Below are 20,849 nucleotides of genomic sequence, written 5' to 3'. Positions count from 1 at the left end.
GCAGGCAGGGAGCTCAAGGATTTCGTGTGAGTGCAAGCAGCCAGGCACATCCCACTTTGTGCAGTCTTACCCTGAGGGTGTGGGTACTCCAGTGGCAAGAAATGAAGCCAGATTCCTTTTAAATAAGCTCAGCTTACGCAAATAGGAATTTTAACATCTCCAGCCAACCAAGTCAGGGTCACCTGCTCTATGGTCCAGCAACTCCCTGTATGTGTCTGCCCTGGCAGGTGTCTGGTGTACATTTCCAGGAGCAAGGAAGGAGCTGTGTCTGAGCTGCTTGCTCCCTAAGTGTACACAGAACCTTCTTCACTTCAAATCAGCAATGGTGTTTCTGCCACGTTGCGCCCTGGATGAACCCGGGCGTGTGTTAGTTCCAGGAGGCTGCTGCGTGTTTCCTGCTCTCAGAGGGGAAGCCAATTGTAGCCACCCCATGCGGGTTACAAGAACCGGTGACTTCTATTTCCCTGGACTACAGCATATTACTCTGCACACCAAAACCATTGCTGGGAAGTTACAGGGTTGCCTGCAGTTGGTACATGGCTTTCCCTTCTTTGTTGTTGAGAAGAAACAGAAAGGTAGAGAAAGCGGTTTTTAAACATGGGGAACAGATACTTGCTTGGCTGCTCCATAAAGGAAAACATCATTTCCAAAATTTATAATCACAAGGATGAAAAAACTGTAATAGCTCCCCTTCAAGGAGCTCCCATCTAAAGGAAGCAAAGAGAACAACTTGTATAAGGGGCTCCTAAAAATCTGAAAACGCTACATGTGCTTCTCAAAAATGTTTCCATCCCCAAGAAAATCCTTAATTTTTAGTGTATTTTCCACATACACATTGACAGATCCAACCCTCAGACAGCTTCCGGTGCCGTGGTAACGCACAGGCGAGCCGGAGGGGCTGTTCCGGGCTCACCCACAGGTGTCCTCTCCCTGAGCAGCAACTTCATTGCTTTTCTGGGGTTCTGCTTTTCTCAAGTCAGAAGTGCTCTTGACTGGTGGAGGCCCACCAGCCAGCCACAAACCCACGACAGACAGCCTGGAGGAACAGGAGCTCTGCAATATTGCCTGGGGTAGCTGGGAATCAAAGAACTGTTCTATAGAGCCCCATGCAATGTATTTTCTGAAGATCGATTTATTCCTTTTTGGAAAGGGCAGAGAAGAGAATGTGAGTGAGATCTTTCATTCCCTGGTTCACTCCCTTCCATGGCCACAGCAGTCAGGGTTGTGGCTGAAACCAGGAACCAGAAGCTCCATGCATGTTTCCCACATGGGTGGCAGGGGCCCACGCACCTGGGCTGCTTTCCACTGCCTTCCCGTGTGCACTAGCAGGGAGCCACATGGAAAGCGGAGCAGCTGGTAACTCCACAACACTGGCCCCTTCGTACATTTCAAATCAGACTGCAGTAGCGATTTCAACCATCAATGGCATTTATTTTTGGAAGTTGCTATGTATTACATAGGTAATAACTTCCTTGCCCCCATTCCTCCCCTCAAAAATCCAAGTTTAAAATAAACCACACACACAATGTATAAAAAAATCTTGTCTAATTTTTCAAAACAAGTTTTATGTTAACAAAAACTTCATCTTCTGTTCCAGACAACTGCTTTTTAAGGAAAATTCTTTTTGTGCTCACTGCAGATTCTACTCCTTCTGGGGAAACAAATGGTCAACGCTTCAGCTTCCTTTTAATAAATTCACGTCTTGATTATTGCGCATTATCATTCCTCCCTTGACACCTTCCCCAGAAACTTGATTGCTGGATCCATTTTTCACTTGGCAAAAATTCAACGTGCCTCTGTGTGGGATGGCTGAGTGTCAGGCACAGCAGCGTTGATTTCTGGTTTTGAGGGAAAAAAACAGAGAGGCATCCCTCCCCTACAGATGCAGGAGGCAGGCAGGGGGGCGTGCACAGAGGGAAAAAAGCCTCAGACATGACTTGGTTTAGAACTGAGTGGCTGTCAGCTACCGAATGACTGCAGTGTAGGACAGAATGAGAATCTCTTGGGAAGAGAAGCTTGGTCCAGGCACTCAGAAGGGAGTCGGCTTTGTTCTGCTCCAAGTGGGTCGCAGCAGACACAGGAGCAGTGCAGTCACTCCTGACGGGTGGGCGAACACTCCTGCAAAGGCCCCGTCAACCCAGGTGCAGGTGAGAAGAGCCCCGTCCCGTGAGAGTGCCTGCCCATCCCCAACTTGTCGGGGGTCCCAGGCCTCCCTAACTCCATGGTACTGGAGGCTAAACCAAAGGAGTGTACAGTTAGTTGTCATTCTGTGTCATGCAGCTGGGGCCCTCCCCGAAGACCTGGGGGTGCTTGCCAAGGGCAGTGGGTCTACCCGGAAGGGTATGCCTTAATGATCTTCACATCGTCCACAGGGCGGTCCTGGGAGTTGGTTTCCACCATTCCCACTCGATTCACCATTCCGATACCCTGGCACACTCGGCCAAAAATGGTGTGCTTGCCATCCAGCCACTGGGTGGGAGCGAGCGTCACAAAGAACTGGCTGCCGTTGGTGTCTGGCCCGGCATTGGCCATTGCGAGAATGCCAGCCCCTGGTGGGAAAGAGGAGGAGAGGAGTGACTCCCAGAGCCCCAGCGCAGAGCTGCTCCAGCACTCTAACCTCTCTTAGCAATGGCACAGTCCCGGACAGCCTCCCCTCAGGGCAGCCTCTCTGCTCACCACAGAGCACAGGGCCGCACTGCCTCAATGGCCTCAACTGCTTGGCTTACTCCCTCAGCATCCCTCCTAACTGCCAGACCATGTTCCCCGTACCCTTCAAAAGCCCAGCATGGTCTCCTGTTGGGGAAGCTTTGGCTCCCCGACAATCTGCCAGAACACTCAGCCCAGCACTTGAACTGCTCTCACAGACGGCTGTGAGAGGGGCCGTCTGTTCTCATCTGCCAGGGCTCTTGCTGGCGCCACGGCCGGGCAGATACCTGGCAGCATTCCAAGGTGTCAGGCAATCACCCTGACTCACAGCCAAGAGAACAAGCCTTGCAAACCTGATCCCCTCCCCACCCTATACACTCACCAGTGAATTTCAAGTCAGGATGAAGTTCATCTTCAAACTGTTTGCCATAGATGGATGCACCACCTCGACCTGTTCAATGAGAAGACGGAAGCTGAAGCAGCCAGGCCTGCACCCTGCCTCCCCTCAAGGACAGTGGCCCAGGAGCAATGACTTCAACAGCGCAGGAAAGAAAAGGCAGTGAGCACGCCTGGCCCCCAGCTGGGTCGACTTCATACACAATCAAGCACTAACAGTACATTCAAATCACCGGTTTCATTCAGGTGAGACATTCCTTTCAAAATAACAATGAGTGGTTTTCCCTGCTTATTTAAACTAATATATATTCACTGTCAAAAGTGTAGAAAACATAGATTATCAAAGGAACAGTAAACGGGCAGACACTCTAACACGGCGGGTTAAACTGCTTCGGGTGTGTGCATCCCAGCCAGGAGCTCCAGTTTATGTCCCGGCCTCTTGGCTTCTTGCTCTGCTCCCTGCTAATGCATCCCAGGAGACAGTGGCTGGTGGTTCAAGAGCTTGGCTCCTGCCACCCACATGGAAGACCTGCATGAAGTTCTGCACTGCACCTGGCTCAGTCTGGCCCAGCTCTGTCTACTGAAGGCTTTGGGGAGCAAACCAGCAGGATGAAAGATCTTTCTCTTCTTTTCAGGTAGATGAAAATAAATATTAAAAACAAAGAACATTACAGTTCCCTGTAATCCAACCATTCATAATCTGATCTGGTGGATGATTCCCCAGTTGGCATTGGCCAGGGCTGTGCCAGGCAGAGCCAGGGGCTTCTTCTGAGTCTCCCATGTGTGTGGCAGAGGCCCAAGCACTGGAACCATTATTCATTTATATGATAGACTGAACACAGAGTCTATTCATTTATTTGATCGACTGATAGAGAATGTTCCCAACCACTAGTTCACTTTCTAAATGTCCACAATGGCTGGGGCTGGGCCGAGGCTCGGGGCCAGAAGCTCAATCCAGGTCGTCCACTTGGATGGCAGGGACACAGTTACTCATCAGACTCTAGCAGAGGCCATCATCACTACTTTCCAGAGTAAGAACTAGCAGGCAGTTGGAGTCCAGGAGGCAGAAGAGGGTACAGAACCAGGTAATCCGATACGGGCTGTGAATGCCGTCAGGCCAAATGCTTACCTGGGTTAAGCCTTGGCTCCTGAATCTTGCCAAGTGAAGCTTCCAGGCAGCCAGTATGAAGGGACCAGTGAAGGCACAACAGTGGAAACCTATCTGCCACCCTCAGACCAGACAACAGAAAGCAAGAAACACAGATGGCAAAGCTCCCCCACTTCAGGAGAAACAGAAACTACGCTTAAGCAACCCCATGGCAACGGGGACAGTGTCACAGAAGGCAGAGCACCGACCGGAGAGACTTTAGCTCCAGAGCGGGCAGTGAGTGGAGGAACCTGTGGCTGGGCACAAGTCACGACAGTGTCACCAGCAGGTGCTGCTTCCATGCTGCTCCCCCACTCAGAGGAAGAAGCGAGGCCATCCCGGGGTTGGGGTTCTGGAGCAGGTCTGCTGCTGCAGAGGGGCACACACAGAGGGCTAGTCAGCTCGCACATGTTCCTTGCCATAGGGGTGAAAACTTCAATGTCTCTTGCTTAAAATAAACTTAACTGGGGTTAGGGTTAGGGGTTAGGGTATTTTAATCAACTGCAAAGTCAATTATACGCCTTGATGAGCTGCGCTGGTTTTATTGATTTGACCAGCCAAGACATAACAGGATGGAGCAAACTGAAGGTTGGCCTCACAGCTTACTGTTTGCTCAGCCTCCACAGATCAGTGGAGAGCAGAGGCCCCCAAAAGTTGCACGTTACAGCCACGCCCAGGCAGTGAGTATCCTGCCTCTGGACACGGCTAATGTATTTCCATAGCAACCATCCCATGTGCTACCTTTCAGGCTGCTCCACCACAGCACACCTGTCAAAGCACTGCACCCCACCCCACACCCGTTCTTATTCCAGAAGAAACACTGCTTCCATATAAACAGGAACGGGGTGAATCCCAGCACACCGGGGGAGCCTCCCACCTGGCCTAGGTTATCTGCTCTGGAAAATTACTTAACTGTACAAATCACGTAAAAATCCACTCCCCGAATTGCAGGCTGGTATATTTCCACGGGGGTTATATAACCTGCACGCTCCCTCTGTCGCGCCCCTTCCTTGGCTCTGCCCTTCGGCAGGCATGGCAATCCAGGTTCCCACTGGGCTCCTGGCAGCGCTGGGGCTGAGGACGAGGAGGGGAGAAGGCTCCAACACACACAGATTGCATGGGGCCAGTTCAGGGGTGCCCCGTCAGTCCACAGGGTAATAAACCTTCCAGGCATGAGCCCCACAGAACTGAAACCCTAACCTCCCCTCGCCCCCCACCCCACACTCCCCCAGACAAGGGGAGGACAGACGGAGCAGGCCACCAAGAGCCACAAATTAAGCTGGGTGTTTTTAGAGGAAGGAGCAGGGAGACGCAGTGTTGACTGCCTGAAGCTAGTTTGGGTCTACTCAGATGTGATCTTTCTTTATCCCAATTCAAACTCAGTACAGTTTGCACCCACATGCCAGAAGGACAAGCAGTTGTCACACAGAACACTTCTCTAGGCGTGCGGAACAGGGGCGAGGGGCCCTGCAGGGAGCCAGAGAGTTCCCTGGTGCACAGCCTGCTGTGCGTGTGTCAACGGAGGGAGAAAGCCAGCCGTGGGCCTGGTCCAGCACGCGCACAAGGGGACGGCCATAGTCCTCCAGCGCTCCACACTCAGATGCTCTTCTCCCGTCTCTTTCAAGCATTTAGCCTAGGGCACATTTCAGATGACAGAAGACACCAAGAATAATCTGACAAACAATCAGGATGCCCCTAGGAAACACAACAGACACCACCCTGCTGCACCCCCCTCACCCTCACCCTCTCAAGAGCTACCGACTGCCTCCAAGAATCACAGTGGCCCAGTGGGCCAGCACCATCATCCCCTATGGGTGCAAGTTAGGAGTTCTGGCCACTAAGGAGCCTGGGAAAGCAGCAAAGGATGGCTCAAGTCCTTTAGCCCTTGCCACCTGAGAGCTGGAAGAACTCCCTGGCTTCAGCCTGGCCCAGCACTGGCTGTTGCAGCCATTCGGGGAGTGAATTAGCAGATGGAAGGTAACTCTGCCTTCAAATAAATAAATAAATTTTTAAAAAAGAAAAATCATAGCTTCCCTTCTGAGAACCATTATCATGACCAAAACTTGGTCATTTCTACATATTCTGTTTTTTAAGGGTACATATTACTACACGCATATGTACCCCTATCAACTGTATTGGTGGCCTGCATACTCCTAACTTTATACAAATGGAATTGTCTCACACATTCTCTGGAAAACATGTCCCCACTGTCCTGTGTAGCCTCCACGGTCCCACCCTACTGCAAGACCACAATGCTATGTCCGATCTTTGCCCTTGTGTGGTCCTCATGATGCCTGTCCCACTCCTTGTGCACAGCACTGCGGCTGGCCCCCCACCCTGCCCGCGCTGCTGGGTGTTGGTGCTATGATCGACTGTCGCCACAGGCATTCTTCAACTGGCTCCCAGCCACAAGAGTGACAGTCCCCAGCCATCACACCTCCTTGGAGACAGGCAGGCCTTCCAGCCTCACTGGAGAGCTGTCAGTGTCCTGGTGGCGCAGGAACCCCTGAGGTCACCCTACCCAGCTTACCCCTCTCCTCAGGGGGTGGTTTAACCTGTGTTTCCCTCCCCCGATGGGCTGCCTCAACCTCAAGCACAAGGAGGGCAGGTCCTGACCAGCCCCTTTGCAGCCACAGGACCTTACAGTCTGCTGAGCTGGGCCCGGCGGCGTGGCCTAGCGGCTAAAGTCCTCACCTTGAACGCCCCGGGATCTCATATGGGCGCTGGTTCTAATCCCGGCAGCTCCACTTCCCATCCAGCTCCCTGCTTATGGCCTGGGTCCAATGCCTTGGAACCCTGCACCTGCGTGGGAGACCTGGAAGAGGTTCCTGGCTCCTGGCTTTGGATCAGCGCAGCACCGGCCATTGTGGCTCACATGGGGAGTGAACAATCGGACGGAAGATCTTCCTCTCTGTCTCTCCTCTCTGTACATCTGACTTTGTAATAAAAATAAATAAATCTTTAAAAAAAAAAAAAACCAGTCTGCTGAGCTGAGCTTCTGAGAAAGCTGGACTAGCATTCCTGATGAAGAAACAAATGCACTCCCGTGTCTTTCATTACAGCTCGTTTCCCATTTGCTTCTTTGAAAGCAGGGTGATGTCAAGAGCAGCAGCAGCCTTTGTGCAACCGTGAGATGAGTCTGAGACCAAAGACCAACGTCCTAAGAATGGTGAAGCAGACAGAGCAAGCCCGGGGTCACTGCTTACCCTACCGGGCACCTGATTCAAAGTAAACTCACCTCTGCACAGTTATGCAAGAAAACAAGACAGCATCGTGGTCGAGTTTTGTTACTGTAGTCACAGCACTGCTAACCGACAGGATTGCTTTGCTACTAACAGGATAGGCCTGGGGAGTCGCAGCAGGCCCACCCAGGCACCTACCACAGGTCTACTGAGGGAGCCTGCTCTCTTTCCTTTGGGGTCAGGAATCTGTGTTCCTGTTCTGACTCCTCCACTGATCAGCATTTCCACCTTAAGTAGGACCCCTAACTTCTCTGTGGCCAAACGGGAACAGTACAGCATGCTGCACGTTCCTTTTGTGAAATACGGGGGACCATGGAGTCTCAGACTTTGGGACATTTGCACAGACCTTATTATGTGAGCATGGTCAACCTAGAAATCTGAAATGCTCTGACATCTGAAGCCAACTGGTGGACCACTTCAAATTAAGGGTCATATTAGGGATGTCTAGAATCCTTACGAGAGCTGTAGGCGACGGCATGTGGCAGCCAGGTCACAGGTATCCTGAGGGAGGGAATCCAGTCGTTTTCCAAGAGAAACAGCCATAGGCCCTGACGCCAGCACCACTTGGGAGGCAGGCAGCCTGAGCACAGACCAGTTCTGCTGTCCTCAAACCTCCTCCACGCCCTCACCGCTCTCCTCGCACTTTGTGGATGGCCTTTCTTATCTTACTGGGAACAAGAGTATTCAGGAGAGAACGCTCAGCTACACCCTCACCAGCAAATCCACTTCCCTCCTTTCTCCCACTGTTAATCCATTCTTCACATGAGCCATGCCACTAACACAGACCTCATGCTGGTGGCCTGAAAGAACCCCGTAACAATTTTTCCTGCTTTTGTATCAAGTTTGACCCTCCTAATGGATCAGTTCCTATCAGCAGGTGAAGATATTAATAATTTCTTCCTATCTTAAGAAACAAATGAACAGGGCCCGGTGGCGTGGCCTAGCAGTTAAAGTTCTTGCCTTGAACATGTCGGGATCCCATATGGGCACCGGTTCTAATCCCGGCAGCTCCACTTCCCATCCAATTCCCTGCTTGTGGCCTGGGAAAGCAGTTGAGGATGGCCCAAAGCCTTGGGACCCTGCACCTGGGTGGGAGACCTGGAGGAGGTTCCTGGCTCCTGGCTTTGGATCGGCACAGCACCAGCCGTTGCACTCACTTGGGGAGTGAATCATCAGATGGAAGATCTTCCTCTCTGTCTCTCCTCCTCTCTGTATATCTGACTTTGTAATTAAAAAAAAAAAAAATCTTAAAAAAAAAAGATTTACAGAGGAGACAGAGAAAGAGATCTTCATCTGCTGGTTCACTCCCCAAGTGGCCACAGTGGCCGGAGCTGAGCCGATTTGAAGCCAGGAGCCAGAAGTTTTTTCCACTATTTTCCCAGGCCACAAGCAGGGAGATGGATGGGAAGAGGGGCCGCTGGGATTAAAAGGCTCCCATATGGGATCCCGGAGCGTGCGGAGTGAGGACTTTAGCCATTAGGCTACCATGTTGGACCCAAAAATCTTTGGGTCCACAAGAGTAATTTTAACTAATTTATTTTCATTTGTTTGAAAGACAGACACCATCTCTGGTTTATGCTGGTTTGCTCTCCAAATGGCACAATAGCTGGGCCGGGACATGGCAAAGATGGGAACTCAATCCAGGTCTCCTGCACGGGTGGCAGGGACCCAAGTACTTGAGCCATCACCTGCCATGTCCCAGGGCACATATGAGGAAGCAGCTGGAGTCAGAAGTAGAACAGGGACTTGAACCTAGACACTGATATGGGATGTGGGCATCCCAAGCTGCATTATAAGCACTGCACCAATCTTCTCGGGGACCCTCTTCTTGGAACTGCTGATCAGGACATCCAGGGACTCCCAGAGGCCGCTATACCACCTGTTGGCCTCCCTTTGCCTGACCACCAGCAGCATCCAACGGCTGGCATCACTCTCTTCTTGACATGGGCTTCCAGACTCCAGTCTCCTGGTGCCCATCACACCCTATGACCTGAGTCCAGTGAGTCCAACATCCCCCTCTCCATCTTGCTGTCGCATCCCAAAGAACCAAGGCTAACTCAGTGACATGCTCAGGCTAATCCCAATTAGCGTTCCAGGTTCTAGCGTCAGCCACAACAGCAGCCTCGCCCCCCACTTTTCCACCGGAGTCCAACCCTGGCTGCTAGGAGTCTGGTGGTAGCACTCTGTTCCCCCATGGACATTTCGTCGCACGTAGAGCCAGAGCCCCGGGACTCAGCGGCCAGTGCCCTGCCCCTCACCGTATCTCTCTAGCTTCACCAGCCCCTGTGTATCTTGTCAGGCACACTCTGGCTTAAGGCCTCTGACTGCAGTTCCTTTTGCAACGCCCTTGCTCCCAATGGGGCGCCTGGCTCACTACCTCCATTTTATGGCAAGCCCTGCTCAAAGGCCACCTTATCAACGAGGCCTTTCCTAATCACACAGCACAAAACAGCATCTCCTTCACCCACGGGCCAGGGGTGATTGTGACCGTGGGGACACTGGGCAGTATCTCAAGACATTTTTGGTTGTCACAGCTGAGGGGCATCTGGTGGGTGGAGGCCAAGCATGCGGCTGAGCACTGTACAACAAACAGAACAGTTCCCCAGCCCAGAACACAGGACACTGTTCTTTCACAGTGCTTGTCAGTCCATCAGGGGCTTGCTGCTTTGTCTCCTGACTCTCCTACTAGGATGTGACTCCAAGAGGGCTTCCTTTCTCACTTCTGCACTCAGCTCCTGGAATAAAGCCTGCCCTGTGGAAAGAGTCCAAAACTGTGTATTACCAGAATTCAATATCAAAATAAAAATAAACGAGCACACTGTCTAGAGCTCTCAGAATTCGGTGTGGAGCCATGAAGCTCCATGGTGTTTCACAAACACCAGCACACGCCTGCCCCTGCAAGGTCACAGCTGCGTCCCTCCTGCCCTCGGTACTAGGGCCGTGAGGCTGGGGGAGGCCTGAGCCCGCCGGCTTCCATACGCCTGCACTTTACTCCCTCACAACAACCCTCAGCTGGACTGTTTCCTCACAGGTTTCTCTTATCCCACACTCAAGAATCCCAAACGGTCCCCAGATCATGCCAGATAAATCTGAATTCCTCTGTCACGGGGTCGATGCCTTCTCCCACTCTGTTCCAAATGGGCTTCCTTTCTGACCACGATTCATGTAGCCCCCTCATTCACACTCCACCCTCCCATCCTGGGCACAGAGATGGGGGCTGGGTTGTGTCAGAGCCAGATACTGAACATGTAACACTTGGGCTGGAGGCTCCCCACACTTCCATGCCTGTGTCACTCCTGCCTCTGTACTCCTCACATACTCTTCTGAAATCCAATCCATTCCCTCTACTTGACCATGTTAGGACTAGCACAGTGGCTTAGCTAGCTAATCCTGTACCTGCGACTCTGGCATCCGGTATGGGTGCCAATTCTAGTCCTGGCTGTTCCATTCTAATCCCGCTCCGTTTGTGTCCTGGGAAAGCAGCAGAGACTGGCCCAAACCTCCACATGCCATACCATCAACACTTGTATATTTATGATGTGATCTATATTACTACTTTCTAGTTACTTCTTACAATGAGTAACTTGCTACCTGGCAGAGCTGGGAGCTCCACAAGGGGAGAAAACAGACTTAGCCTCCAATGCTTAAGACCTGCTCCCAAGCCCTGGACCAGCACACGACATCAAGGAGGCTCAACAAATATCAACAAATGAATGAAATTAACAGAGCTTGCTGTTCAATACAGTAAATTCCAGGTGTTCCAGATACTTCCAAGGAGACAGATGAAATCAGAGTGAGGGTGTCACACAGGGATACACAGCACCCCAAGGCCAAATGCAGAGCCAGAAGCCCTCAAGGAAGAACTTAACAGGGGCCTGGCGGCGTGGCCTAGCGGCTAAAGTCCTCGCCTTGAAAGTCCCGGGATCCCATATGGGCGCCGGTTCTAATCCCGGCAGCTCCACTTCCCATCCAGCTCCCTGCTTGTGGCCTGGGAAAGCAGTCGAGGACGGCCCAAAGCTTTGGGACACCGCACCCGTGTGGGAGACCTGGAATAGGTTCCTGGTCCCGGCATCGGATTGGCGTGTACCGGCCCGTTGCGGCTCACTTGGGGAGTGAATCATCGGATGGAAGATCTTCCTCTCTGTCTCTCCTCCTCTCTGTATATCCGGCTTTCCAATAATAATAAAATCTTCAAAAAAAAAAAAAAAGAACTTAACAGGATGTCAGTCTGAGGGGGAGGAGAGGATGAAATGAAAGAAATGGATAAAAGACATTCAGAGAGCTAAGGTAAGGGTCAACAGGAAACTGGGGCCCAGTGCGATGGCTCAGTGGCTAAATCCTCCCCTTGCAAGTGCTGGCAGCCCATGTGGGTGCCAGCTTGTGTCCTAGTGGCTCTACTTTCCGTCCAGCTCCCTGCTTGTGGTTTGGGAAAGCAATCGAGAACAGCCCAAAGCCTTGGGACCCTGCACTCAAATGGGAGACTGGGAAGAAGCTCCTGGTTCCTGGCTTTGGACTGGCTCAGCTGTGGCTACTGTGGCCACTTGGGCGTGAACCAGAAGATGGAAGATCTTTCTGCATCTCCTCTGTGTAAATCTACCTTTGCAATAAAGATGAATAAATCTTTAAACAAACAAAACAAAACAAAAAACCCAGGAAACTGGCAGGTAGAAAAATGGCTCAAAATTAAAGGAAGCAGGAAGTCAAAGGTATTTAAGCTAAGAAAGCACCAGGCAAACATCCACCAGAGACTTGCTGTGCCACCCAGGATGTCACACGCTGCTCCTTGAAATAATTAGCAAAAACTGTGCCACCATGTGCTGGTACCCTCGGGGGCCCTGGCCACTGTTTGCCTCCACCAGAGACGCGAGGGCAGGCTGTGCAAGCCTGCACTGCACTTGAGGCCAGATGCAGTTCCTGGGAAACCTTTTGAGTGATTCAATTTCATTAAAGTATCATGGAAATGTGACATTATGAAGGACTGCAAACCAACTATTGTGATTCAATTTCATTAAAATAATATGGAAATGTGACGTTATCAAGGACCACAAACCCAACGACACAGCAGATAAGTTAATGGCCTGGCCAATTCACTTCTGAGCCGCTTCCAACTCCTGTACGCTAATCAAGGACTCAATTCACAGGTGGGACTTACTAATTTTTATGTCATGATTATCAGTGAGACAGAAAGATGACAGGAAAGCAGTACATCACAGTACTGGCAAAACACTTTCAGATAAAGCTGAATGATGCAGGATTAGACTCTGTCACTGCCCGCTTCCCCCCATAACCAATGAAGTGAACACACACACACAAATCAAAGCTTATGGTGGACATTTAGTACAAACACCATTTAGGATGCCGGCACCCCATAGTGGAGTGCCTGAGTTTGAATCCTGGCTCCTCTGCTTCTGCTCCAGCTTCGTGCTAAGGTGCACCCTGGGAGACAGCAGGTGATGGCCCAAGTCCTTGGCTCCCTGCCACCAGGTGGGAGACCCAAGATGGAGTTCCTAGTTCCTGGCTTCAGCCTGTCCCAATCTTCACGGTTACAGACACTTATGAAGGGAACCAGTGGATGGAATCTGCTCCTCTCTGCCATTCAATGAAATATAAAGTAAGTAAGTACATAAAAATTGAAAGGCCAGGCATTTATCAGTATCAGCCAAGTAAGAAAAGGAAAACATTCTAAAATTTCTGAAAGAAACAGTGGATCCTTCTACCTGCACCTGTGGGAGATAGCAGAGGCAGGAAACCAGTTCTGCTGAGGGGTTTCATGACATCTCCCACCCTAGTCCCACTCCTGGTTTGAGACAACATCAGAGCGAGGTGGGGCAGCTGCCCAAGAGTCATGGCCCAGTCCTGCAGGGCCCAGGAAGGATGGAGGCAGCAGGACGGGGTTCTCTCTCACACTCCTCAGCTAGAAGATGAAGGAACCTAGTGCTTCGAGCGGGAGGACAACTGGTTCCATGAAGGGGGAGAGGACGAAGAGAATTTATTTAGTCCATGCCCAGGCATGGGCAAGATGCAAAGCAATGGCTCAGAGCCTAACACAGACACACCACCCAGAAGAAGGAGAGAGAGGAAAAACACCTCAGGAACCGAGCTGGGGAGAAAACCGAACCCAAGAAGTGGCTTCTCTATGGCCGTCTCAAGTTATTTTAAGCGGGAGTAAGAATCTAATAAAACAAAAGCTCCAAGACAAGCTAATAAATCACAGAATAAGGTGAGAAGATTGCAGAGCTAAGGAAACAAATTGAGACCCAAATGACACCAATAAAGAGCTATTAAATAAATTAGAGCAGCAAAGAACAGTACAGACATGACTGAAAATTTAATAAGGCACGGAGTAAAGGTCTCAGATTATTGCACTGAATGCAGGGGAAAGGAATCACCTTACACAGTGAAAAGAAATGTGATAAGTATGGAAGGCAAGATGATGAAACAAAAAATAATTATAGTCCCTGAAACAGAAAATCCTGTAAGAACAACAAAAATCATTCAGAGACAGAATTTTAAAACTTCCTTGAACTGAAGGAAGAAGTAGATCTGGCCTCAATATTTTCCAGAACCAAGTGTCAATGGATCAAAATTGTCTCAAAAATCCCTGAGGGAACACAGCCCAGGAATGTTACTCCTAGTTATGATCCTTCTCAAGAAGGACAACAGACAAAAACTCAAGCAGAAATGGTTCAAAACCAGAACCCTCACCAGTTACCGCAGCGAGAACCACCACAGCGAGCCATGCATTTGGCTTAGTGCTTAAGCGGCTATTTGGGCGGTCCACGTCTCATATTCGAATGTCTGTCTGATTCCTAGCTTCTCCACTTCCAATCCCACTTCCTGTTAATGCCTGCCCCAGGAGGCAGCAGGCGATGGCTCAAGTACTCGGGTCACTGCTACCCACATGGGAGACCTAGACTAAGCTCCCAGTTCCCAGCTTTGGCCTGACTCAGTCCCAGCTGTTGTAAGTACTTTGGGTGTAAACCAGTACAGGGAGGATATTTCATTCTCCCTCTGCCTTTCAAATAAATAAGACAAGAGCGGGTGCAATAGCTCAACTGGCTAATCCTCCTCTTGCAAGCACTGGCATACCATATGGACACTGTTTTGTGTCCCAGCTGTTTCACTTCCCATCCAGCTCCCTGCTTGTGGCCTGGGAAAGCAAGTCAAGGATGGCCCAAAGCCTTGGGCCCCTGAACCTGCATGGGGCTAGAAGTAGCTCCTGGTTTTGGATTGGCTCACCTCTGGCCATTATGGCCAGTGGATGCAAGATTTTGCTATTTGTCTCTGTATATCTGCCTTTCCGGTAAAAATGAAGAAGGAAAAAAATAAATAAAACCAAAGCCCACCAGAAAAGCAATCCTGCCCTCCAGTTCCTATAACTCACACACTGTAGCTGAAGGAATCACTTATGTACGACAGGAAAAAGTAAAATGACCAACAAAATTTAGGAAGCAAAGGAAGAATGGGCAGAAATCTCAGTAGAGCCACCCCCTGGAGGCCGGGCGCTTTGGTAGCCCCAGGGTAGCCCCATCCTGTCCCACACTCCAGATGCTCAAGTTCCCAACACAAAATGGCATCATTTGCATATACCCTATTCACATCCCAGTCTGTCCTTCATATCATCTCTACTTAGACTGCAACGTAAATGCTATGTAAGTGTTGCTAGCCTGTATTGTTTAGCGAACAACGTGAGAAAAAAAGCCTGCACATGTTCAATATAAACATGTCTTGAGGTATTTTTGACCCCCAGTTTTTAAAAAACTGTTTCTAAAGCCAAGGAGCCCCACACCCTAGTGCACCTCCCACATGGGTGGTGGGGGGGTCTTACTATGTGGCCATCCCCTGCTGCCTCCCGGGGTGTGCATTAACAGGAAGCTGTATTGAAGTGTAGGAACTGGGACACAAACTGGCACTGATATGGGATGTGGGGATGGTCCCACGGGACCACAGCTGGTTTACTGAGTTCACAAATGCAGAATCATTAATGGGGAAAATCAACTTCCCTACTCTCTTTCACGGCAGGAAGTCATGTTTCTGTTGAAAGGCAGCACAAAGGAGTAAGAAGAAGAAACAAATACAGAGATCTTCCACCTCGCTGGTTTATTCCAAATGGCCACGATACCCAAATCTAAGCCAGTCCAAAGTCAGGAGCCAGAAATCCACCTGGTTCTCCCATGTTGGTAGCATGGGTCCAAGTCCTTGGGCCATCTTCTGCTGTTCTCCCAGGTGCATTAGCTGGGAACTGAATCAGAAGCAGAGAAGCCAGGACTTGAACCAATATTCTGATATGGGATACAGGTGTTACAATAAGCAGCTTAACACACTGTGCTGATCACACTACCCTATACAGTGTGTTACGATGTCTACAAAAATTGAAAACACTGAAAGCTTTGATCATCAAGATTAAGTAATGAAACAACTAAAAATGATAACACTAAGACTGCCATGAAAAAAAAAACAACAAAATAATTTGTTTAAAGACAAACAGTACAAATGAGGGCCAGCTGTGATGGCTCAACTGATTAATCCTCCCATTGCACATGCCAGTATCCCACACGAGCTCCATGTCCGGGCTGTTCCCATCTAGCTCCCTGCTTATGGCCTGGGAGCCATTGCACTGGGCCCTAAAATAATCTTAAAAAAAAAAAAAAGACAAAGAGTAGGAATGAACAGAGAATCCAGGGCCCTTAAAATGAGTGAAATACCAGGGTCACTAATAATCCCCATCTCAATGCCAGTAACTCCCAAATTTATATCACATGCCATACCCTTCTTCTAATTCATTATTCATACAGAATTATGAACTTATTCAAATCCTTATCTTTCCCGTCCAAACTTGCTCTTCTCTCAACTCTTCACTTCACTGAAACTAGGGCGTCATCCTCGAATGTCTCCTTCTCTCATACAGCCCACCATATCTGCTTAGAAATTCCAAGTTTCGGGGCCTAGTGGTTAGAGTCCTCGCCTTGAACGCACCAGGATCCCATATGGGCGCCAGTAATAATCCCGGCAGCCCCTCTTCCCATCCAGCTCCCTGCTTGTGGCCTGGGAAAGCAGTGGAGGACGGCCTAATGCTTTGGGACCCTGTACCCGCATGGGAGACCCGTAGGAGGTTCCTGGCTCCTGGCTCTGGATCAGCGCAGCACTGGCCGTTGTGGTCACTTAGGGAGTGAAACATTGGACGGAAGATCTTCCTCTCTGTCTCTCCTCCTCTCTGTATATCTGACTTTGTAATGAAAATAAAATAAAATAAAATAAAATAAAAAGTTTGAAAAAAAAAAAAAGGAATCCCAAGTTTCTGTCTCTACACAGTAGAATTTCTCGCCACCTTCTCTGCTATCAAGCTAGTCCAGGCATTTCTGGATGGGTGATGACCTCACCTAACTGGACCCCATTCTTGCTTTTACATCTGTTCTCTAAACAGCAGCCAGGCATCTTTCTAAAGAATAAGGCATATCGGGCCCAGCGCAATAGCGTAGTGGTTAAAGTCCTTGCCTTGTATGTGCCGGGATCCCATATGGGCGACAATTCTAATCCCGGCAGCCCCACTTCCCACTCAGCTCCCTGCTTGTGGTCTGGGAAAGCAACCGAGGACGGCCCAAGGTCTTGGGACCCTGCACCTATGTGGGAGACCTGGAGGAGGCTCCTGGCTGTGGATTGGCTCAACTCCAGCCGTTGCGGCCACTTGGGGAGTGATTCATCAAATGGAAGATCTTCCTCTCTGTTTCTCCTCCTCTCTGTGTATTTGCCTTTCCAATAAAAATAAATAAATCTTAAAAAAAAAAAAAAAGAACAAGGCGTATCATGGTACTGATTAGCCCAAAACTCTCCAATGGCTCCTTTTTCACTCAAAATAAACCCTAAGTCTACAGCTTTCCCTGCAAGGTCAACATGACCTCTTACCCAGGCTCCTGCCTCAGGCCTTGTGTCTGCACTTGGCACCACAGAGCAATTTCTGGAATCATGTATTGATCTTTTTTGTCTCCTTGTTCAGTTATATATTCCTAGAGCTTAGAAGAGTACCCAGGCACAGCTGGTTTCAGGCCAATTTCACATGTGTTTGGGGAAAGCAAGAACTGTCACCAGCATCAACCAGCTCAGTCCCTATAGCAGGTGAGACCGAGAGCTCTAGCTGTCTGATGCAGTTACGATGGAGCGAGACTCCAGTTTACCTGTCCCTGTCGGGTCGCCTCCCTGGATCATGAAGTCTTTGATGATTCTGTGGAATTTGGTGCCGTTGTAGTAGCCTCGACGCGCCAGCTCAGCAAAGTTCTTGCAGGTCTTTGGGGCATGCTTCCAGTACAGCTCCAGCACGATGATGCCCATGCTGCGGAGGACGGGAGAGCATAGCCCCGGTCAAGAACAAGGTCACGGCCGAAAGGGCAGGACAGGAAGACTCCAGGACTTACTGTGTGCAATGCAACCTCCGGATCGCATGCTCAGCCAAAACGAAACACCACCAAGCACGAGGCAAATGACATACACAGAGATTACCTCCTCTGAGTAAAACATCAGGGTCTTTCCATACTTCTTTTAAGTAAAATAGCAGTGGATAATTCAAATACCTTAGATATGAAAATAAATCACAGATCACCTGAAACTAAGATTTTAAAACCCTACATTAGAGGTTAGCATTGTGGCACAGGGGGTTAAGCCACCATCTGTGACACCAGCACCCCAATGCTAACTGTTCCACTTCCGATCCAGCCCATTTGGGAACACAGCTGCCACCCACATCAAAGACCCAGTTGGAGCATCAGGCACCTGACTTTGGCTTGGCCCAGCCCTAGTTGTTATGATCACTCAGTAAGTGAACCGTAGATGGAAGACCACTTTTTGTGTGTGTCACTCTCTCTGAAACTCTACCTTTCAATAGATAAATCTTTTAAAAAAACTTTTTAAAAGAGACTTAAATTTGAGAGAAAAAATATTACACTTCATTTGAAGATTTTAATATATTAAAAATAGAAGACTTGGCATGATGGCTCAATGGCTAAATCCTCGCCTTGCACATGCCAAGATCCCATACGGGTATCAGTTCATGTCCCGGCTGCTCCACTTTCCATCCAGCTCCCTGCCTGTGGCCTGGGACAGCAGTTGAGGATGGCCCAAAGCCTTGGGACCTGCACCCGCGTGGGTGACCTGGAGGAGGCTCCTGATTCCTGGCTTCAGATCAGCTCTGCTCTGGCCGTTCGGCCACTTGGGAAGTGAACCAGTGGAGGGAAGATCTTTCTGTCTCTTCTTCCCTCTATAAATCTGCCTTGCGAACAGACATAAATAAATCTTTTTTAAAAATACCAGGAGTTCATATTAATTTACATATGCATAAGCTTCTGGGTGGGGGATGGGGATTAGGTAGATAGCAATGTTCAATGAATATCTTTTTTTAACACCTTTATTATATTGAAAAAATCAGAAGTTCAGTGACTTTATCTGCGGTGATTTGTGAATTTTTCACTGGAATTAATAAACTGTAAAAAAAAAGGGGGGGGGGCAAAACACCTGCCCCTGGGCTTCTGTATTTTTGATCCCTGTATCTATAGCATCTATCCAAATTTTCAACTAAAAGAACATATGATTTTTGTGTTTTGGGGGGGGGCAGGTGTCACAAAGGCAAAACCTGATGACTTTGAGTACGAGTGATGTTTCTCACCAGTCCAGCTGATACAGAAAGAGCAGGAGATGAGAACAGACCCCATGACCCATTAGACTTTAAGCCACAGAACATGATAACTGAGTCAAATCTGGTAGCCTGGATACTCAGTACCTAGCACATAGTATAAGCACTCAACAAACGTGGATTGTGTTAGAAGGAGAGATGAAAGAATGATCTTCATTCACTGGTTCACTCTCCAAATAGCTGCAGCTACACGTAGTACTGGGTGGAAATTATAAAAAAAATTTGGTCCATAAGATCCTATTTTGCAAGACAAACATGAGAGGCCGGCCAGCATTGCAGCATGGAGGGTACAGCTGCCACCTGTAACACGGGCACGGGTTCCAGTCCACTCAGTTCCCTGTAACGCACCTGCAAAGGCAGGGAAGGATGGCCCTGCTGGACGAAGAGGCCGTGACTGGCACCCGCCACTGAGGAGGCAACTACACGGCAGGCAAGAGGCAGGGAAAGTAAAGTTTGTGCGCCAGACGGACAAGTTTTCACTTTACACCCTTACAGCAGGAAGAGGTGATGGAAGGTTTCTAAGCAAGACCCCTGGATCTACTTTACCAAAATCACTCTGGGCTTTTCCCACAGAGCCGAGGGGCCAGGTGCCCGGCAAGCCTCCCCGTATCCGTTAGCTGTGCGGCTCTGTGTGCCCAGGCCCTTAGGCTCCTGAATCTGCTCCCAGGGGCGGGGAGGAGATGCAACAACACCGTCAAAACTAGGACGTGATGCTGCCGGCGCGTCGGAGCTTAAGTAACTCATCGCTTCCCTCTTGGACAGTGGGAAAAGGTGCCACTTCCTCTACGTCCACGGTAGTTTTACGGCTGACCTGCTTGTCTCCTCCATCACTAAGTCAGCTTTGGCAGGCGGGGATCTGTATTGTACCCAGCTCTGGCCGGCGGGCTCCACGCTTGCTCACTGCATGAAAGGCAGCACGGGGAGGGGGACGCCCGGCGGTCGCCGAGGCCTCTACGAAGGTGGACGAGGTCGGGTGGACCCTGAGCTCCCCGGGGCCCTGCATGCCGGCACACCCCCCACCACCACATGGAGGCCGCCCTCCCGGAAGAGCGCGCCGGGAACCGGGCTCCGCGGACAGGCCCCGCGCCAGCCCAGCCCCAGGAGACCAGCCGCCCGCCCTTCTCACCTGGTCTCCAAGTAAACGTTGGGTGGCTGCCAGGAGTCCGGGGGAATAGCCGCCATGCTGAAGCTGACGGAATCCTTCTCCAGCGATGGTTACTTCCGGTGCCAATTCTAGGGGGACCCGCCACTACGGCGCACACTTCCGGTCTTCCGATACCAGGACTTGGTGGGGAGCGGGAGAGACAAAGACAAGGAGGAGGAAAGACCTTCCCGAGCACTAAAGAATGGTCTCGAGGCCAGACCAGACCGGGTGTGAGGGCGGCAAAAAGCGTCAGCTCTGTTAAAAGTTGGTCTCCAAAGGGGCGAGGCCGCGCCAAACTCCGGACGATCTGATTGGCTCGCTTAGGCGTGGAAGGCGGGAACATCCAAAAGCTCTGAACTCGATTGGAATGACGCACTGACATTCAATTCAAAGTTCCACCACTTAGGGGCAGGCTGGAAGGGGAGCAAGAATGAAAGGACTCCAGCCGCCCAAGTTTCTGAGGCGCTAACTTGCACAGCGCTTGCGCTTCCTTGTCTCTTCCACGCGACAACATCCTGCAAGGGGATGCTGTTATTCCCTTTTTCAGGTGTGAAAACTGAGGCGCCACAGTTCAACAACATGTATTAGCCTAGT

At 50.2% G+C, this 20,849-nt stretch overlaps 1 protein-coding gene across 1 annotated transcript; it reads right to left on the bottom strand.

The window, feature by feature from the left end:
• Positions 1 to 1,532: 1,532 nt before the first annotated feature.
• Positions 1,533 to 20,405, bottom strand: PPIL1 (peptidylprolyl isomerase like 1). The gene is made up of 4 exons (XM_004590326.4): positions 20,238 to 20,405; positions 17,604 to 17,758; positions 3,029 to 3,097; positions 1,533 to 2,549 (listed from the first exon to the last, which is right to left on the bottom strand). The coding sequence occupies exons 1-4, from the start codon at positions 20,291 to 20,293 to the stop codon at positions 2,329 to 2,331; spliced, it is 501 nt and encodes a 166-aa protein (XP_004590383.1). The 5' UTR covers positions 20,294 to 20,405; the 3' UTR covers positions 1,533 to 2,328.
• Between the last annotated feature and the right edge of the window lie 444 nt (positions 20,406 to 20,849).

Source organism: Ochotona princeps, chromosome 1 (genome assembly GCF_030435755.1).
Source record: "Ochotona princeps isolate mOchPri1 chromosome 1, mOchPri1.hap1, whole genome shotgun sequence".
Lineage (NCBI taxonomy): Eukaryota > Metazoa > Chordata > Mammalia > Lagomorpha > Ochotonidae > Ochotona > Ochotona princeps.
Note: the sequence above shows the minus strand (reverse complement) of the source record. Positions and strands in the feature narration are given on the sequence as shown.